General features: G+C 41.7%; 1 protein-coding gene across 10 annotated transcripts; it reads right to left on the reverse strand.

Moving 5' to 3' along the window:
- Positions 1 to 458: 458 nt before the first annotated feature.
- NDUFAF6 (NADH:ubiquinone oxidoreductase complex assembly factor 6) lies at positions 459 to 18,291 on the reverse strand. Of its 10 annotated transcripts, XM_083823366.1 has the most exons (11): positions 17,665 to 17,804; positions 16,891 to 17,275; positions 14,345 to 14,444; positions 13,307 to 13,429; positions 13,017 to 13,045; positions 10,300 to 10,356; positions 8,657 to 8,759; positions 6,957 to 7,090; positions 5,211 to 5,312; positions 1,109 to 1,165; positions 459 to 603 (listed from the first exon to the last, which is right to left on the reverse strand). In XM_083823366.1, the coding sequence occupies exons 6-11, from the start codon at positions 10,327 to 10,329 to the stop codon at positions 475 to 477; spliced, it is 555 nt and encodes a 184-aa protein (XP_083679492.1). In that variant the 5' UTR covers positions 10,330 to 10,356; positions 13,017 to 13,045; positions 13,307 to 13,429; positions 14,345 to 14,444; positions 16,891 to 17,275; positions 17,665 to 17,804; the 3' UTR covers positions 459 to 474. The 10 variants fall into 10 exon arrangements, 9 of the variants coding, with proteins under 9 accessions (XP_083679492.1, XP_083679497.1, XP_083679499.1 ...); XR_014579388.1 differs by lacking the exons at positions 13,017 to 13,045; positions 16,891 to 17,275 and adding an exon at positions 3,534 to 3,644 and having other exon boundaries at positions 17,665 to 17,866; XM_083823371.1 differs by lacking the exon at positions 13,017 to 13,045.
- Positions 18,292 to 18,305: the final 14 nt, after the last annotated feature.

Raw genomic sequence — 18,305 nt, forward strand, 5'->3', positions numbered from 1 at the left:
TATGAGGCATCATTAGTACTTGCAAGGAGTTCGCACCTTGCACAAAACAGAACTGCTGAGCTGATACACACTGCGTGTATTGTAACTGCTTCAGGGCACAAACAAAGGTGGGGTTTTTGTTGGTGTTTCTTTTTGGCAGTGAAAAGGAAGCTATCAGAAGTATCCACTAGTACAGAATTTGTCCAAGAAGAGCTCTATTACATTGCTGTTATTACAAGAAATGAGACAAGAAAAGTAATCTCAGACAAGGACATATGACTTGGCAGACTTGTGAAGCAGAGATATCGGCCTAATATTCCAAGAACAAACTTAACTACTGCCAGCAGGCTGACAGCTACAGTTCATGCACATCTGCTGCTTCCCAGGAACAGCAGTTTGCAGAAGTGCGAAGTCAGACACTTAACAATTCTATCAAGTGAAGACATTAAAGAATAAAAACGCAGCAGTCTGAGAAAATCTTATGTTAAGAAAATTTTAATATGTTTTTTTCCAAGATCTAATATATAAATACAATGGTAATAATGTACTCCTCTTTTGTAAGCTTGGATGAAATATATTGAAGTCCACTTTCCGTATATTATATAAATAAGCATCTAAAGCAACCTAGAAAAGAAAAGAAAAAAAAAGCTTAGTCCATATGGCGCACACAAATAATTGGGCATTAAATTTAAAAAGCGATACATGAACCCGATAAGGAACTGCAAAAAGGCTTGACAGTTTGCCTGTTTTAGCAAGTGGTAGTGTAACCATCGCACTTGAAGGATACAGAAAAGGCAACTTTTGAGAAGAGGAGCATTAATTTCTACTAGACCAACTAGCAATGATAAAAACAGACAAGGATTTGGCCCCTGGCATTAGAAAGATAGGCTACGAATACACAGACACCTTTGGAGAAATTACGTAGACAAAGAAGGATTGAAGCATTGATCAAACCTACGAGGTTCCACAGAAGGGAACATTATGACTTTCAGAAGTTTTAGGGTTCACATTCTCCCATAGACACATGAAGCATTAGTTAACAATGCTTAAATGTGATACTCTCCTGTTCACAAACACACTAGCACAAAAACGAGGCCATCATTTCACCAGTGCACGATATCGCACCCACCGTACAGTAAAAAGCAGGATATGCCTTCGCAGGAACTTTCTTCCTGAAAGATCTAGCCTGAAAGTAAATGGGGTAAGGTAGGTGGGAAAAAAAAAAAAAAACACTTATCAGGAGAGTTTAACATTTCAGATTAAACATCAAATACTCTGTATGTAACATTTAGAGGCAACAGAATGAGCTTCGTCCCTGCTTACTTTGACATACTGAAGCTGTAATTTTTCACTACGTGCAAGCCAGCACCATCCCTCACCCCATGCAAAAGTAATTACCCAAAGTATGTAATGCTGGGAGACGCCTGCTAGAACTCTTTCATCTTTTGACAACCTTACAGTTTACGTAATAAATAATAAAACAATGTAAATTAGCATCCCTCGCTCCTACAAAGTTCCACGCTGCATGTGATTTAACAAGTATAGCATAGCAATTTTTTCCCCACCAAGTAATTCTTTGCATCCCAAGGGACAGCACTGATGGAAGGCCAGAAATGCCTTTCTCTGAGTCTTTTGGTCTGGACCTTTTTGGTCCAGCCTTACCGTCAGTCCCAGCACTTCAGTTATGCTCCATTTATATTCATGGGACTCTGAAATTATTCAGTCAGTGCCTCAGGTCCTCAGTAGCTGTGTGTAAACAGTCCAAACCACAGCTGAATCAAATCTACAGTTTAAACACATGTACAACTCAGCTACATCTAACAGAACTGAAGCAAATCTTCCATAGTGCTTATTTATAAACAGTGAATCCCTTCTAGTTTTGCCCTTTCTTTTGCTAAAACAAACAAAAAAGCCCTTCACAAACACTGATGAGTATGTATGAGTTTGTTATTTTTCTAGATTTTTTCTAGAGAAATCGTGGCTGAAACTTTAGGAAGGAAAAATACTGAATCTTTGCACAGGGCAAATTATTTTAAAGCTTTGAGATGAAATACTATGCATATATATAAAAGGAAAATTATGCTCCTTGATCTTATATTCTAGCTTACTAATTGTGAGATGAAAGAAAAAAAGTAATCTTGCTTGATCTTCTTAACTCAGAATGGGTTTGTGTGACTGTTATTTAGAAAGCATGTTATCTTCCCTGGTAAACTGATAGAGCATAGCTGAGATAAATGCAAAAAGCCAAAGGAGACCACCCTAGAGGAATGTGGGAGACAGCGCTTAAGAGAAAAAGGAGGAACGAATAAAGCCTGCTAGCACATTTCAAAGGGCTCACTGTGGGACTGACACAGCCCTTTTATTATATGCTTTTATTCTAATAAAACACCAAAGTCCTAAAGAAAACTGCAATCTTCACTATCTTATTTTGCCCTCTGCTGGTCAGCAGCAGCAGTCTCAGGAAGAGCTGACCACACTTCAGAAACTTCTCTCCCGAGATCAAGTGCCATATTAGTACAATATGCTTCATATAATATCCCTGAGACTTATTTAGCATTTTGAGATTGTTTCTTTTGATTGTGAAAGATGGATGATAACTGTTATCTTCATCCTCCAAAACACGTGCCAAATTCTGAGATGGTTAAACCCTCTGCAGGTTTAAGCTTCACCACCCCCAAATAATTCCAACCAGGACAGAGGGTAGTGGTTGAGAACGCCCTTAAGCAAAATAAAAAGGCATAGAATAGATGCATTTAAAGGCACTAGCCCATTACATTCACCTGAAGCATTGAAATCTCCAGAACACACTGCCAGCAAATGCCTATTTCGTCCATTAGGGGAAAAAGTATCTTTATTTTTGCATTAACAAAGACCATCTGATCATTAATGAGGCTAATACCCTACTATTACTGCCTCTTAATACCAGTTTCAAGTAGTATGAATCCTCTAGAGATCCCCCACTGCCCATTATCGTCCACTGATGACGACGGAGATTGTGGCAAGTATTCAGAGAGGGATTTTTTTTATTAAGACTATTAAAAAAGGAAAGGGAGAGGGTGCCAAGACCAATACTCAACTGAATAAAATGCTAATTATTGCCCTAATCTGTTTTCTTTGTGTTCATGCTTTTCTTTATAGTCTCCAATTACATGATCACATTACATATTTTCCATAGGAACCTCCTGGTGTGCAGTTTGGGCAGGGCTCTAGGAATGGGGTGGGAAGGAAAAGAACTAAGGTTCTGCGTTAGTTAAAGAACTGACTAAAGAACTGCCTTAAAGAACTGAATTATCTCTGTCTCTGTCCCAAAGCTTCCATGCAATACCAGCGACCAAGTTTTAAGCAGCTGGACAACAGCTACACATTGCTTATTTTCCGTGCCTCCCACCACTGATATGAGACTTTTCAGGCCAGGTGCTCAGTGTTTCTGTAACCACAATCACAACCCGAGTCAGCAGGTTTTATACACCCTGCACTGCAGGTAGAGGAGTAATGGGAAAAAAAAAAATCAAGAGGTTTCAGCTTGAACATCAAAGATAGTGGGCAGTTTTGACCTTGCATTTTCTTCTTCTGTTCCCTGCTTCTCAAACGGGATAAACAGTTTCCTTGGGCACGTGACAACAAAAACAGAGACATCAGGCAAAACAGCATGAACAGGAATGCACCTAATATAAATTATAAATAGTCTATATTAAAATAATGACTGAGGCTACATGTCTGTGACAAAAAGAACTACTCAACTAACTGCATTTGAACAAAAAAAAAATCAATCAACTAGGTAACAACTCATGGAACAGACGAGGGAGCCTCATTTTACCTTCAGAAAAATTTAAAAGAAGAAGGGCTCTCCTGCTTTACTGAAGAAAATACTTTGTGATCATGGATAACGCTGCAGTAGAGGACTATATTAATGGGGTAAACGCAGAGACTTCTGACACGTCTTTCCTTTGCAGTGGTACCTTTCAGACCACCTTTATTGGAAGCATTGGGTGCAATGCTCAAAGTACATCTGTACACATACGTGTAGACACAAGACACTCTTTACAGTGCTTCTTGCAAGCTTTATTTTCCAGATAAAGGCAGATGTAACATTGCTGATGAAGCATTCTTTTGAATTAGGTACCAACAGGCAGTTCAGATTGGGTCTAGAATAAGAGCATCAACATAAAAAAAAGGGAAAAAAGGCCTATGCACTTCTTTAGGATTCATTATCAACTGTTCCAAAAAAAGAGAAGTCTTTCCTAACGCACTTGGCTGTGGGCCAGAAAAGAAACAGAAAGCACCTTTCCCAACACAGCTTTCAGCACGGCTGGTCAAGTTGGGGAACGGATCCTCCCTCCCCACACACTAAGCAGCAGTTAAAGCCAACGTGCCCTGCTTTCCTGGCAGCCATTCCACTGTGCTGTGCAGATGGTACTTCACAAGCGCCTTCTGCGGTGCTGATCCCATGCTGGCATATTCTTGCACTTATAAAAGTCTGCTGGAAGTTTCTCTCCCAGCAGTAAGGCTTTTAGGCAGTATTTTTATATATGCAACTGGACCTGGTAGTGAGAAAACTGTCTTCTCTACATCTGTACAGACAGATAAATATCTTATTCATACAGAAGTAGCTGTAAAATATTTAAATGTTTTTTTTTTTTCTTAAATTTAAATTTCTCTCAAAGTAACTAAGCTTAAAATATCTGAAATAAGGTATCACACAGAACCACAGAATGGTTTGGGTTGGAAGGGACCTTAAAGCCCACCCAGTTCCAGCCCCCTGCCATGGGCAGGGACACCTCCTACCACACCAGGTTGCCCAAAGCCCCATCCAGCCTGGCCTTGAGCACCTCCAGGGATGGGGCATCCACAGCTTCTCTGGGCCCTGTGCCAGGGCCTCACCGCCCTCACAGTAAAGAATTTTTTCCTAATACCTAATCTAACTCTCCCCTCTTCTAGTTTAAAGCCATTCCCCCTTGCCCTATCCCTACACCCCCAGACAAAGAGTCCCTCCCCAGCTTTCCTGCAGGCCCCCTTTAGGCACTGGAAGGCCGCTGTAAGGTCTGCCCAGGGCCTTCTCTTCTCCAGGCTGAACAATCCCAACTCCCTCAGCCTGTCCTTATAGGAGAGGGGATCCAGCCCTCTGATGCAGCTATAAATCTTCTAACAACATATTCACAATGTTTTGTAAAAGGTTAGCATCAATTATGTTTATTGGAAAGAAAGAAAGAAAAAAGAGGAAGGAAACTCACATGTTCTAGGTGAATATGGGCCTGGCTGGCAATGTCATAAATGACATCTCTCACATTTTTCTCTTGCTTGCCTCTTATGAAATCCTCTTGAGAAACGCCATGCTAGACACGGGAAGGAAAATCAAAAAGTAAAAACCCTTCAACAAATATCAAGGCTCCATTTTAGCTTCACGAAATATAAGAATCCTCAAAAGCCCATCCCAGCAACCAAACCACAGGCATATGGCTGAAAGGGCCTAAGTGCGTTTTGCTGCTGCCTCCTCTCTGCACCACCACCCCTTTTATTTTTTTTTTTTTTGGTCACTTAGAAAAAAAATAGAACAAAGAGAACAGTTGGTACTGATTCTTTCTGCACGAACTTGCTCCCTAAAGACATTGTGGCCAGTCAGATAAGCAAGTCAGGTTTTGAAGTTTTGGGAAGTTGGATCAGCTTAGATGCCCAATTTTTGAAAACATAAACCAAAAAGCAATATTAAGCAGAATAAGGCCAAGAGAAGTTAACAAAGAAGCCACGCTTATCTTGGGATTGGTGTGCACCACCAGGTTTGAAAAAAAAACAAACCACACCCACCACACATTCTGTGAGTACAGTGACCAAAGGAAGACAGAATATGGTATATTAAGAATTGATTCAGAATTGCACCGGTTGCCTGCTGTTCTCTGCAACATTCAGATGTGAAAACTGTCCAAAGGCAGGCAGGTAGGCTTCACGGGAGGGCCAGATTCAAATATAACTCCGCAATACTTGCCAGCAGCTGAAATGCTTGCAAGATGCTCAGTCTGCACAGAAGGGATGCAAGCTGTCTGCCAGTCTCCTGATCTTTAACTACGCAGCTTCACTGTAAAACACCTTCTGCAGCAAGGATGACTGAATTTTTCAGGCTACAGCTGAAAACCAAAGAACTTGGAAAGCCTCCCATACCATCCAGTCCCAGAAGGGCTGAAAGCAGGGAGCAGCTCCCTTCTACAATCCTATAAACCCAACCTACTTCAGTGTCTGTGCCTTCTGCAGAATACTTAAAGCGAAAATACTACTAGATTTATTTATTTATTTATTTTTAAAAAAAGGGGAAACAAAATCACCCTGGAGTTTCATGAAGGTCACTCCTCTCACCTCCCAGAAGATATAAAACCATGACTTTTGAGTCATGAGTATTACTGGGCCACAGCAGAAACTGTTGTAAGAATAAATTAAAAAAGGCATTCTGTTTCATGGAATCATACAGGTTGGAAAAGACCTCTAGGATCATCTAGTCCAACCTTTAACCTAGTACTGAAGTCCACCACTAAACCATGCTACGAAGTTCTACATCTACATGTTTCTTGAAGAACTCCAGGGACGGTGACTCAACCACTTCCCTGGGCAGCCTGTTCCAGTGCCTCACAACCCTTTCAGTGAAGAAATTTCTCCTAATATCCAACCTTAGCCTTCCCTGGCACAACTTGAGGCCATTTCATCTTATCACTTGGTGCTTAGGAGAAGAGCCCGATCCCTACCTCGCTACAACATCCTAAAGGAGGTAATTGTAAATCACAATAATGTGTCCCCTGAGCCTCCTTTTCTCCAGGCTAAACAACCCCAGCTCCCTCAGCTGCTCCTCATAAGACTTGTTCTCTAGTCCCTTCACCAGCTTCATTGCCCTTCTTTTGGCACGAAATTTCTGTGCTAACGAAGTGTGATCTATCTAGTGTTGAGACAGTTAGAAACTTTATATTATTCAAATCCAGGTAACTCCTTTCTCTTACCAACATACAAATGTCCATGGGAAGAAAGACCTTTTGTCTTGCACTATGGTACGGAGTTGCTCTTAAACAGGTAACTATGCCTTGCGCTTTCCCAATGTGACTGGCTGCATGGTCGGCGTGGATGTCCCTCACACCTGAAATTGCAGAAATAATATGTTTAGAAACATACTGCCAGCCCTTCTGAGGGGTCTTCCCTAATGTGTATTACAGAGCTATTTAAGTATTTAGCTAACGAGTGTATTGATCCATGATAGAACTGCCTATGTTTAAGTTGCCTTGAGACCTCAGAGGTGCAAAGCAGCAGGGAAATTTGTTGATTCCCACATTCAGAAGCAAGATGCCTCATTGCTAGTTCCAGTTTTGGTAAAGGGCGTACTTTGTGGAGCAGCACCTATTCAGATACAACCCATCTCTACATAGTCTTGTGTAGAGAATTGGCATGCCTTCTTCCAAGACAGCAGTATTTCAAGAACTGATTTTCCTGCCAGAGAATTCATTCAAGTGTGAGATTCCTCGTTTCATCAATTAGCTGCAGCAGATTCAGCAGTGTCCCGAAGCCAAAAAGGACGGTGCTATGCTTCCCCCACTGAACCCATATTTCTGTGCCACCTCCCTTGTGCTGTAGTGAGCAATGAGATAGTAACATGGTAAACTGGATCAGATCACCACTACAACTACCTTTGGCTACTGCACGGCTGGTGTTAGAACTGAAACAAGAGGAAGATGAGTCGGGTACAGCAGCACCACCCCTCATCATGGCAAGACCGTGTAAAATTGGCTTATACTGATCATGGGACTGACCCAGGATAAAATGAAAATTTAAAGGAAAATTAAAATTCACAGTTAAAGTTCTACCGGAAGCGACATTCTACAAAGACAGAAATGAGGATACAGGAGTTACAGATCAGTGAGCCTGCCTGGCACCTAGAAATGATACTGGGCATACCAGAATCACTGCCCAAGCCTGCCTGAGCCTTGCATGTGTCTCAGGACCTTTAGGAAATAGTCACTATAGGCAGACTACATGGATTTATTTTAGTAATGGCAGTAGAAAGCAGACTGTGGCTTGGAGGAATCAATAGGTATAACTTACTGACTGGGCGACTCAGGCTTTACATATAACTAGGGATGAAAAGAAAAAAAAAGCCTCAAAGAATACGAGTTAACAATGACTTGCGCTCAGCCTAAACATTGATATTTTACCAACTTTTAGGAAGGAGCAAGGATTCAGACCCAAATTTGCAACATTACCAAGGGAACCTTACAGGTTTGGAAGTCAACTGTTTCAGGATAGCCAGTACAGATCACAAGAATACAGAACAATAGCTGCAGAGTAACTACAGCACTCTGTGTTCTGCCAAGTGGGACAATCAGAAAATACAGGAGAGAGCTGAACTTACCACACTCCATAATAGGGACAAGAAAACAGAAGACATTGTTAAGAGAAAGAACAAAGTATGAAAATACACTTCAATGACCTTTCCACTAAACAGTTTCTAAGGAAAGTGCGTACTTTCAGGAGAGGGGCAATTAAGACTCCAGGTTTATGGTTGAACATTAAGATGGTATCTGAAGGGACAACCTATACTGAAATTAAACCTTGGTGGAAAAAAAAGTGTTTGTTTGTCTTGAAGCATCAATAAATATCATACCAGTACTAATGAGTCGTCAACAAGACCTAAAAAGGGGAAAGCACCTACCCAGCATTTCCAAAGTGAGGTACAAGAGAGCACTCTGCGTGTTCTCAGCATACGTCTCAAGCTCCTGGATGTTACTGTATGCTCTGTCATCCAAATTCTTCTCCTGCAATTTGAACACAAAACTTCAGTAAAAGGTACACAGAACTGCTATTTCTGTAAGTTTTTTATTGTACACACATTAGACTGATTTACTGTTAGAAACGAAGGACAAAATGAAGAGATAAAGGGAATATACACTCAGGTAGAAACAGGCATTAAAACCTGGAGGTAGTCTACCATAAACTACATGCAACTGCAACCAAGTCCAGGTACTGGAGCAATTATAACCTTGTGCAATAAAGACACATCAGAATTTTCCAGAAAAAAAGATACAGCCAAAACAAAATGATACCGAGGTGCCAAATTTAATACCTTATTAGAAACTGAAGCACAGAGAAATTTAGATGAACAGGAATATATTCTTGAGAATATGCACACACACACAAAAAAAAACAATCCATCAAATACACATGAGTTTCAAAGTCGTATGCAAACACCCCAAAAATATAACACCCTCCATCATTCTTCCTGTCCTAATAGCTTCTGTGGTTAAAATATACCAGTTTTAAGATTTAAAAACTCTGAAGCCTTTCACAGTCAATTGCTTGCAGAGCGTTGCTGCTATCAATTTTCTCAAGGTATAACTTTAAGTGATACCAGCTTCAGCAGCGAAGCTACTTTAAGAAATTTGTGCCCTTACCTTTTCATTCTTTCCCTTATGTCAGAGTTGGTAGCAGCATTGCTGTACCACTGAAATTGTTCCTCTCATTTTTCCCCAAAAAAGGGTGGATATTTAGATTCGTGTTATTTTAATGTTCTGATTTACATTAAAATTAATTATTAAAATTCATTTAATACATTAAAATTAATTAATGTTCAGCAAAAACTCCACAGCCACAACAGGAAAAAGCAGCAAAGTGTGGCAGAAAGGTTCAGAGAGGTCATTCCAATTTTGAGGTTTTATTTCCATGACTCATCGTAAGAGAAGGCTATTTAGGGGCAAAAGTGACATGGTAATAAAAGAGATGAGAAAGAATTAAAAAAGATGTTAATGAACAGGGCAGGATTGGAATGGCACAAAAAGAGACTATGCATGAGGCTTGCTTCTTATGTATCTTCATTTCCTTTTCTATTAAAATGCAGTTTTCCAAAATTCTTAACAGGTGAATATGAAGATCTCACTATTTAATATAAAATAGGACTTCCCTCATTTATATACAGAAAGGTATCCAAGCATAACTCCCAATGGAAACATCTAGGGGAAACCACTGTAAATCAGAAACAAAGGCCAACAACAGAAATCATGGGCACAGATACACTGGTTATCAGAGCAGGGAACAAGAAAGGTGTGGACTCACAAGCTACATCACTAAAATTCTAAATGGATCCTATTAGCCTTTTTGGCCAAAAAGGGCAGAAATTATGAGTAAGAGCACTACGGAAGAACTAAAAGGAAATTAAAAAGTACCATTCTCAGGAGAAATACCACTGTCTGGAAAAGATTAATTACTTAAGCTCGTTTTTACACACAAACTCATAAAATTAAGGGGAGAAATTCTAATATGACTGAAAACAGAATCAGACTTTGAATGGTAAATACTTACTCTTTCATCAATGATCTTCGTGAACCACATTTTAGTCAAGTTATGCCTCTTGACGGCCTGAAAATTATCAAATAAAACATCCATGTTAACGTATATAAACTGATGGTAGTACTGCATTCTGAAGGTTGAAAGATATTTTTCATACTACTTTTCTGCTAAATTGCCCTACTTGTACATTACATCCATTTTGAACCACTGTCATCCAAACACATCCTCATTTTTCAAGTTTTTAAAAATGGTTTCTTCCACAGAAATGGGACGTTTGGTTTCACTTTTCTTATGTTCAAAATGGACATACTAGTAGGAAAAAATATACAGTTGCCATCTAAAATTACATTAAAGTCACTGAGAGTTGAGCTATTAATTATTCTATAAATATTTTTATAGGCTATTTATATACTTTACTAGTGCATAAATCTCTCAGAATCCAAATTTGAGTATTCTGGAATATACAAAACTTTAGAAAAAACTTTTAACATGATAAATTATTATTTTTTCCTGGAAAATCAAAACTGTCTTCATACAAACTCAACAGTGAGAACACAGTATACATAAAAAACACTGTGCCAAATGCATGCTAGTTCTATTAGCAGCTCTGCAACACTTAAGATTTCAGCCAATCTATTTCCCAATGTTACTTTCTAGGAAATGCAATGATATTCACGAAGATTTGTGAAGCTGCACTCTTTAAATAGGTCATTCTTGGGCATTCGCTGAAATACAGAAATATGATTTAGAAATATGAGAGAGGATTTTCTCGAGTGCAGAAGTCACCAGGACAGGCTGTGCTGTTAGTTTGTTACAGTGCTCTGCAGCGGTCAGAGGTAACAAAGCTCCTAAAAATAATTTCTGAATTATTTCTCAACAGCTTATTTCGCAACCAGTTCTGTTTGGATTGTCTCACATTGGTCTTCCTTCAGAGAAATCACATGTAAGGTCAGATCTTACCAGAGAGATGGGCCATTTCTTTCTTCCACTTCAAAATCAATTTTCTGCTTTGTGAGAAAGGACTATGACTGGCGGTCAGAGCTGCTGCAAAGGGCTGCAATTTATATCTCACTATCCGGATGATTTATATCTGGATGATTTTTTTCTAAGTTAAGCTTCAGCTAATAAACATTTCTGCCCCACACTGATATACACATGAGCAGCCTGAAATTAGAAGTGATGGAAAAAATATACACAATCATACCCAAAACTGACTTGTACCTAATCTACTCAGACAATTAAAATGAGATGATATCTTCAGAAACAAAAGTATGTTAAGCTACACAAAAGCAAGTTCCTCCTTGGAAAGGAGATGAAGGCATTTGGGGAGAAAACCGTCTTGTTCCTGGGCAGTTTGCCACAGGCTGGAATGGAGACAGAAAGAACAAAAAAAAATAAAATAAAATCAAAGGCACAGACAGACTGACATGCAGAACTACCAATCCTGCATCTTAATGTTTGTGTTAAAGATCCAGCCAGGGTGATATTCTAAGTCCCGTAACTTTGCACAAAGGCTCACAACATTTGCCAGTCTTCATCCTAACCGTACAAACACTTTGTTGTGGTTACAGCACACACTTTGTATGAGCTGGAGATGCTTATGAATAGCTCTGGGCTTCCTAAAAGTGACTAAACAGGTGTTTTTCCTTTATTTTACTTCTTGGCTTTACCTATCTTTTCTCTTAGTTAAACAAACAGCACCTTGTTCAAAACCAATTTTAATCTGAGCGTTGGTAGACAGGAACAAATGCTCGCTTATGTTTTATTTCACGTTTGAAGGAGGAAAAATCAGGGACAGACTGAAGGTTCGGCACTGCTAAAAGTCATTCAAAGAAGATTTGGAAAGGACTCATTTTTGTGGTCTCAAAGGTGCAGCAGAGAGTGGATGTGAAGCCAAGATGGCAACAAGTTAAAAGCTCCAATCCCACAGGAACTGCGTTGTTCTAACCCCTCGTTGCAGTGGGTGCTCTGCTTCTCCTGGGATTTTTAACAGGAATAACACAGATAAATACTTGGATGAAGAACCCACTTTTGTCTGCCTGTTCTTCAGCAGGTCCATACATTAACTGCCTCTGGGATCTATCTTAACTGCATTCAGCTATGGAAATTTAGACAAAATTCAACTTTTCCAGTCCAGGAGCTCAGAGATCCCTACTTTTAACACAAGTTCTGATCTTATAGAGGCCTTACAGAATTTCCATCCCTGAAGAAATTAAACTCAACGTGACCCTGAACACCTGATCTACTGACTCTGAAGTCTGACCTGCTTTGAGTGGGAAGCTGGACTAGCTGACAACCAGAGGCCCCTAAAAACTAAATTATTCTGTGATGCTGAATCAGCATCGAGGGGAAATCCATTTATACTGCCTCCAGGCCTTCAATTGTCTATTAAACATATCAATGGCAGGTCTGACTACTAGAAACAACAACAAAAAAAACAATCTAAAAAAAACTTATGTTTCTTCAGCCATGACCAGAAGAGGAACGGATCTGTAGGTGTACTTCCTGAGCAACGTTCTAGTGCCTGCCAGAACTCACATGCAGGGTCTTGGTAAAAATAAACCGTTAAAGTTCACAAGTACATTCCCTGTTACTCAATGCACACAAAAGGATCAGCACAGAACATCGTATATAAATAGAAGTCACCAAACAAATCTCCAGCAAGGAGAAAGACTGCATGAAGATTCTCCCTGTTGCCCAGTAACTAGGTGTGAAGGGTGTAAACTTACAGTTTAGCGCAATTTCCTTTGCCCTTCTCCTAAACAGAAGAGAAAAAAGCAGTCGGTTCACAGAAGCCTGAGCCTCCAAGTAGGTCCTACCTAAATATTCTCCTTTTCCAATTCTGCTCTTCCTAGGTAACTTACAACATCACACATAGACATACACACCCTTTACATTACCCGTTTGACATAAAATAATGCAGTTAGCAACGCAACACAGCGGACACAAAGCAACAGAATTATTTCTCACAGCAATGATTTGGTCAAGTGAATTTTGGGACAATACAGATGTATTTTACCCTCCATAGTGCTACAGCAACTGGCTGATGGGGTGGGTTATCGCAGTATATATCTTCCACAGCTTTCCTCCAGAACTGCATTCGCATCAGGCCTGTAGTCTTCTGAGTTATGGAGTCTTTGATCTGGAAAGGATATATCTGGAGTGAAATTCACAGTCTCCTTAAGGCACTTGGGTCTGTCTGTACTGGAAAGACAGACACAGGACAGTCAAACTCACTAGGGGAAGGGCTCAGAATTTTTGTTTACTCCTAACAAACCATATGAACACTGCAGAGAGTAAATAAAAATGAAACATTCACCACAACCTGACTTTGAAACCTGTGGAAATTCAGTTCTGGACAACTCCCACCTTGGCTTTCTTCTCTCAGGAGAAGAAGCAGCGGTTAAGAGCAGTGAGGGAGCGAAGCCCTGCGAGGGCTGCCAGAAGCACAGCCCACAGAGGCTGCACCCGGGGGGTTGCTGGGTCAGCACATCTCTGGGACTGCTCCTTCCTGGCAAAGGTTACCAACGTTTGTGGTTGCACCGGCAGTTTTGGCCGCCCAGCAGAAGTGGGAGGGTGCAGCCGCTCCCCTCCCACAGCTCTCTAATTACAGACTTCCCTCCTGGAAGCATTTCCCTCACCTAACTCCTGCCAGGAAAGACGTGGGACGGATTATATCATTCGGGTTTTTGACTGACCTCTTAACACAGGGGCTAGTTACACTTTTCTGATCCAACCACTGCATTTCAAGCCAGGACATAGGTGCAGTCACATAATAACAGCAAGGACCTCAGCCTGTTTGTTAACACTTCATTTCAAAAATGCAGAACATAAACGAGAGTCAGAAAAACTACATACATGAGCAGAAGAAATTGGGGGCAGCTGGCTACTTTCCAAGGGCCATTCCAAACCAGAGGTTTGTATTGGCTTCTTTATTCATTGCCCTTTCTAGTATGAAAAGTTAAATCTCAGCAAAACACCAGCTACTGGTGTAATTTAGAGTCCTGAAACTGTTACTTCACATTTCCAGAGATCGCAAGTGTATTTTAATACCTGCCTGAGCCAGTTCCACATTGAAGGCTCTTAAAGCAAAAGCAGAGGTTCGCGATTCTGCAGGCAACAGCAGAGAACACAGAAACCCTTCATAGTCACGCTTTCTATAAAAAGGAAAGAAAATACACACATTATTTATAGCACCATGTAAATCAGGCACGTTGTTGCTTAGTATAGAACTCCTAAAATAGTAAGAATAAGTTATAGTTCAAAACTCTGACTCTGCAAAAGTGGCAGCTTTTAAGCTTATTTTAAAATAAGGCAAGCTCTGAGAGAGGGGGGATGCAAGCTGAACTCTCAACACACCTCTCGGATCCTGATCTCAAGGTATTTGGCTGAAGGCATGGAACAAACCCGTGGCAGAACTGCAAATTGAATCCAGATTGTCTGACCTCCAGGCCTGTGTTCTAGACATGAAGTCAAATTTCTTTAAAAGCTTGTGCTGTGGAGTTTGGCAGTAATGTACCTGCTTAACCACCAAGTTTTTGTTTATTAAAAGCATAAAAACTCTGTGCTGCAGTGGCAGTTTCCCAGCAGGTAACTCACCGCCAGTCTGAAGTGATATGCTTTCATTTGACCACGTGGGTGTGCCATTAAATTAAAAACAATCAGAGCACATGGGGAACAATTATAAATTGCAAAATCATTCGTAACTGTAATGACCAAAACCACTTGGCCACCTCAGGAAAGCTAAACTGCTTGTTTTGAACAGTATTTGTGTACTTTCCGATAAACCTGCAACCCGATTCTTCATTAGAAGAAAAGCAGCAACGTCAAGTTATGCCTCAAGAACGGAGAAGTAGGTGTCAAGTTAAACATTTACTCATTTTCAAGAAGTCTGCTGTTCTTAAATGTCCTCTGTTTCTTTTGAATGTCGGCTTAAAACAGCAAAAAAAAAAAAAAACCTAAAGCCAGAGGTTAAAATTAGGGTTGCTACTTAGAGCACCAAACAAAAAGGAAATGAAATGTAACAGTTTCTTACTCCTGCAACACACAGCAGCTTGATAGCTAGCAAATGCTTAGAGTTTTCTTAATACTTGTGAAACTTGTTTTCCTGATGCAAATCCACAAGCATCAATGAGAAAACAGCATTTGGGGATTTTAGCAGGCTTTAAAGGCCACGTTCATAATAAACAACAGATGCATCAAACCTCCCCCAGTTAAGACTCTTTCTGAAAAGTACCATCAGCTCAAATCCTAGGATTTTTTTTTCCTAAACAGACTGTAAAAATACCCAGTATTGCCCAACCTGGGCAGAGCTGCAAGGTTTACAGCCACTTTTTCCAAGTTCCAGCGATGCTGTCTGCCTGGGTTGTTCACACAACACAGAAACACCACTACCTCCAGAAAGGAAACAATGAAATACATTTCACAAAGTAAACAGCAGCACAACGGAGGTATTTGTCTTCTCTCTGGTAACTTTTTTCACTTACCCTAAGCTTAAAAATTGCAGGTACCAAAAAGAAAGTTTAAAAAAAAAAGTGTGAGTTTTATGTTGACATTGCCCCCTTGGACATAACAGAAGAAATGCAAATTTTCTGGAACCTTCAGCAAAGCCTCAGCATGTAAAACTAAGTTCATATTGGGGTAGATCATGTTGCAACCCAACTCTGTGTGTTAGGGTAAGGAATGAAGAAAGGAGGGAATTTAAGGTAGCCTGCTATCTAGTGTTTCATAGTCTCCCTCTCAAAGAAATATAAGCTTACATATTAACCCACAATAGGAAGATTTTATTAGGACCGTTACTGGTCTTTTAGTGTTATTAAAAGTTTAGAGTCTTAAGAATTTCTTCCACATTGTAAAACTGAATAACATCATCAGTTCGTAAGTTTGTCTTCCAGAGCAGACATCATCAACAGCAAGAACCAAGAAAACGTATCTGCTACAGAAAAATATTTTTAATCAAACAGCTTAAAGCCAGTTTTAAAAGACCTATTTGAACAGCAGCTTCAATTAAATGATGCCAAAAGGATAACCACTTTTAACTTCACTACTGTAAATGCTCATGTATTTTTATAAGTAGTCTTTTTTATGTTTTAATATAACATTAAAACAACAAAAATGTCTAATGAAAATAACAAAAGATGCCAGCCTTCTGTGACTTGGGACCTAGCTATTCTGTTCACAGTTGTTTGCTAACAAAAATATTTTAACTGTATATATTGCTTGTACACAGAGCCTTTGATCTCCTGAGTAACAGGTAAGCCCTGGGTAGAGCAACCACGAAAACACAGCCACAGTCTCTAATTTTATCAACTAAACCACAAACTGGCTATGCATTCTGATGCACCCGAAAAGATCTGCAGCTTGCTGCTTCGCTGAAAACTTAAGGTGGTCACATTTCTCTGCATTAGCTGTCCCACTTCAACCACTACTGCTGACCACATGTGACTTTGTGTCTTTTACAGCTGTCGGTTTGGAGACGACTATCCTGCTCCACTCCTTCCATACACACTTCGAAGCCTTCTCTCTGCTTTCATCAACAACAGCATCCAAATAGAAACCAGGAGTCTTTACACAGCAGATGGGTTTCTTCCTCTAACCCTGTACCTTTGAACTCCTGGGGACTAGGAAACAAGCAGAGGGCGTTGCACATCGCTTGCAGCTCCAGAAGCAAAGCAGGACGCGTCCCCTGACCTGAAAGCCTCCGGGCTGTGCTCCTGCTCCTTGGGCTTTGACCAAAGGCAGATGCTTTTGAAAAGATGTTTTTGCATCCTCCCCCTCCTGCTTTAAGGTCAGGACAGCTACTTCAGGTCTGTCCAGCTGGGGGATTTCCTCTGCTCGTTTTTCCAAGGAGTCCTTGGAAAGTTTGACTATTTCCCAGTAACCAAGACCTGAAAGCACTGATTATTTTTAAATGCCCGTTTCGATGATCTTTCACTGCATAATCTGAAACAATCAAATGGAAACGTCCAATGCTTCTGAAGAAAAGCAGCTGTGAAAGAAGGAAGAAAAAAAAAAAAAAACACTGTTTACAGATTAAATCAGCCTTGCAGTTCCAATATTTATCCAGCAGTTTCCACCGCAGGTTTTTATTTGCGGTCCCGATATTACTCGAGGAGAAAAGACCACAACAGGAGCAGGGCCCTGGCACTCCGCGGGGCATCTCAGGACCTCGCACGTCCCCCGAAAAGGGGAGGTCGGTGTCCCCACAACGAAAGGAGCCGGCCCACATTAAGATTTCCTCAGGCCCATCCCCGGGCCGGATTACCCTCACTGACCGGGCCGGGCTCCCCCTCACCGCCCGGCCCCGTCCCCGGCTCTCCCCACCCCCGAGGCGGGCTGGGCGGGCGGCGGAGCCCGGCCTCCCCCCCGAGCACTCACCGCAGCAGCTCGGCGCAGTACTGCACCTCTCCCCCGGGCTCCGGCCGGCTCCAGCCCGCCGCCACGGCCGCCCTGCCTTCCCTCAGCCACGGCTGCCCGCCGCGGGCCCCCGCCGCCCTCACCAGGCGGTGGCACGGCGCTGGACGAAGCCCTCCCGCGGCCATGGCGGCGGCCGCCATTTTGCCGCTCCGCCCCTCCTGCCGCTCACCCCGGCCCGCGCAGCCGAGGGGGACGGCCCCTTCCTCACCCCCTCGACGGGGAGGGTTGGGAGCGAGTCCTCTGTAAAGTGGCGGCTCCTCGGTGGTTTGGCCGCTTTTCCCCACACGATTCCCGCAGCGGGGGTCCCGCGCCCTACTGGCTCGGCGGAGGGTGGGAGGACGCTGGGACAGGACCCTGAGGTAGCCTCAGGCGGAGATCGGCTCCGTAAAGTGCCGAAGGGTCGCAGAAGGGCCCGGTGTAAAAGTTTAAGGGAGAAGGTACCGGTAGATGGCACCCAAGAATGCGTTATTTCTGTCCGGGGTTTTTGGCCGTGCAGCCTTTTGTTGTCCTGCAAATGGCTTCCTCGGCGCCGCCCTGGCCTCAGTTTACCCCGGCTCCCGGGGCGGTCGCCGCTGGCATGGGCTTGAGCTGAATTCCCCTCA

Source organism: Anser anser, assembly GCF_964211835.1.
Source record: "Anser anser genome assembly, chromosome: 2".
In the NCBI taxonomy this organism is placed as follows: domain Eukaryota; kingdom Metazoa; phylum Chordata; class Aves; order Anseriformes; family Anatidae; genus Anser; species Anser anser.

What these genes read in the sequence shown, in the direction of transcription:
- NDUFAF6 (XM_083823365.1), bottom strand. Translation starts at nt 17,843, where the DNA reads ATGGCGGCCGCCGCCATGGCCGCGGGAGGGCTTCGTCCAGCGCCGTGC. An exon ending in CCTCACTTTGGAAATGCTGG is followed by an intron (nt 7,091 to 8,656) that starts GTAGGTGCTTTC and finishes CTGCAATTTCAG; the next exon opens with GTGTGAGGGACATCCACGCC. An exon ending in ATCCTGCTTTTTACTGTACG is followed by an intron (nt 604 to 1,108) that starts GTGGGTGCGATA and finishes TTTCTTTTCTAG; the next exon opens with GTTGCTTTAGATGCTTATTT.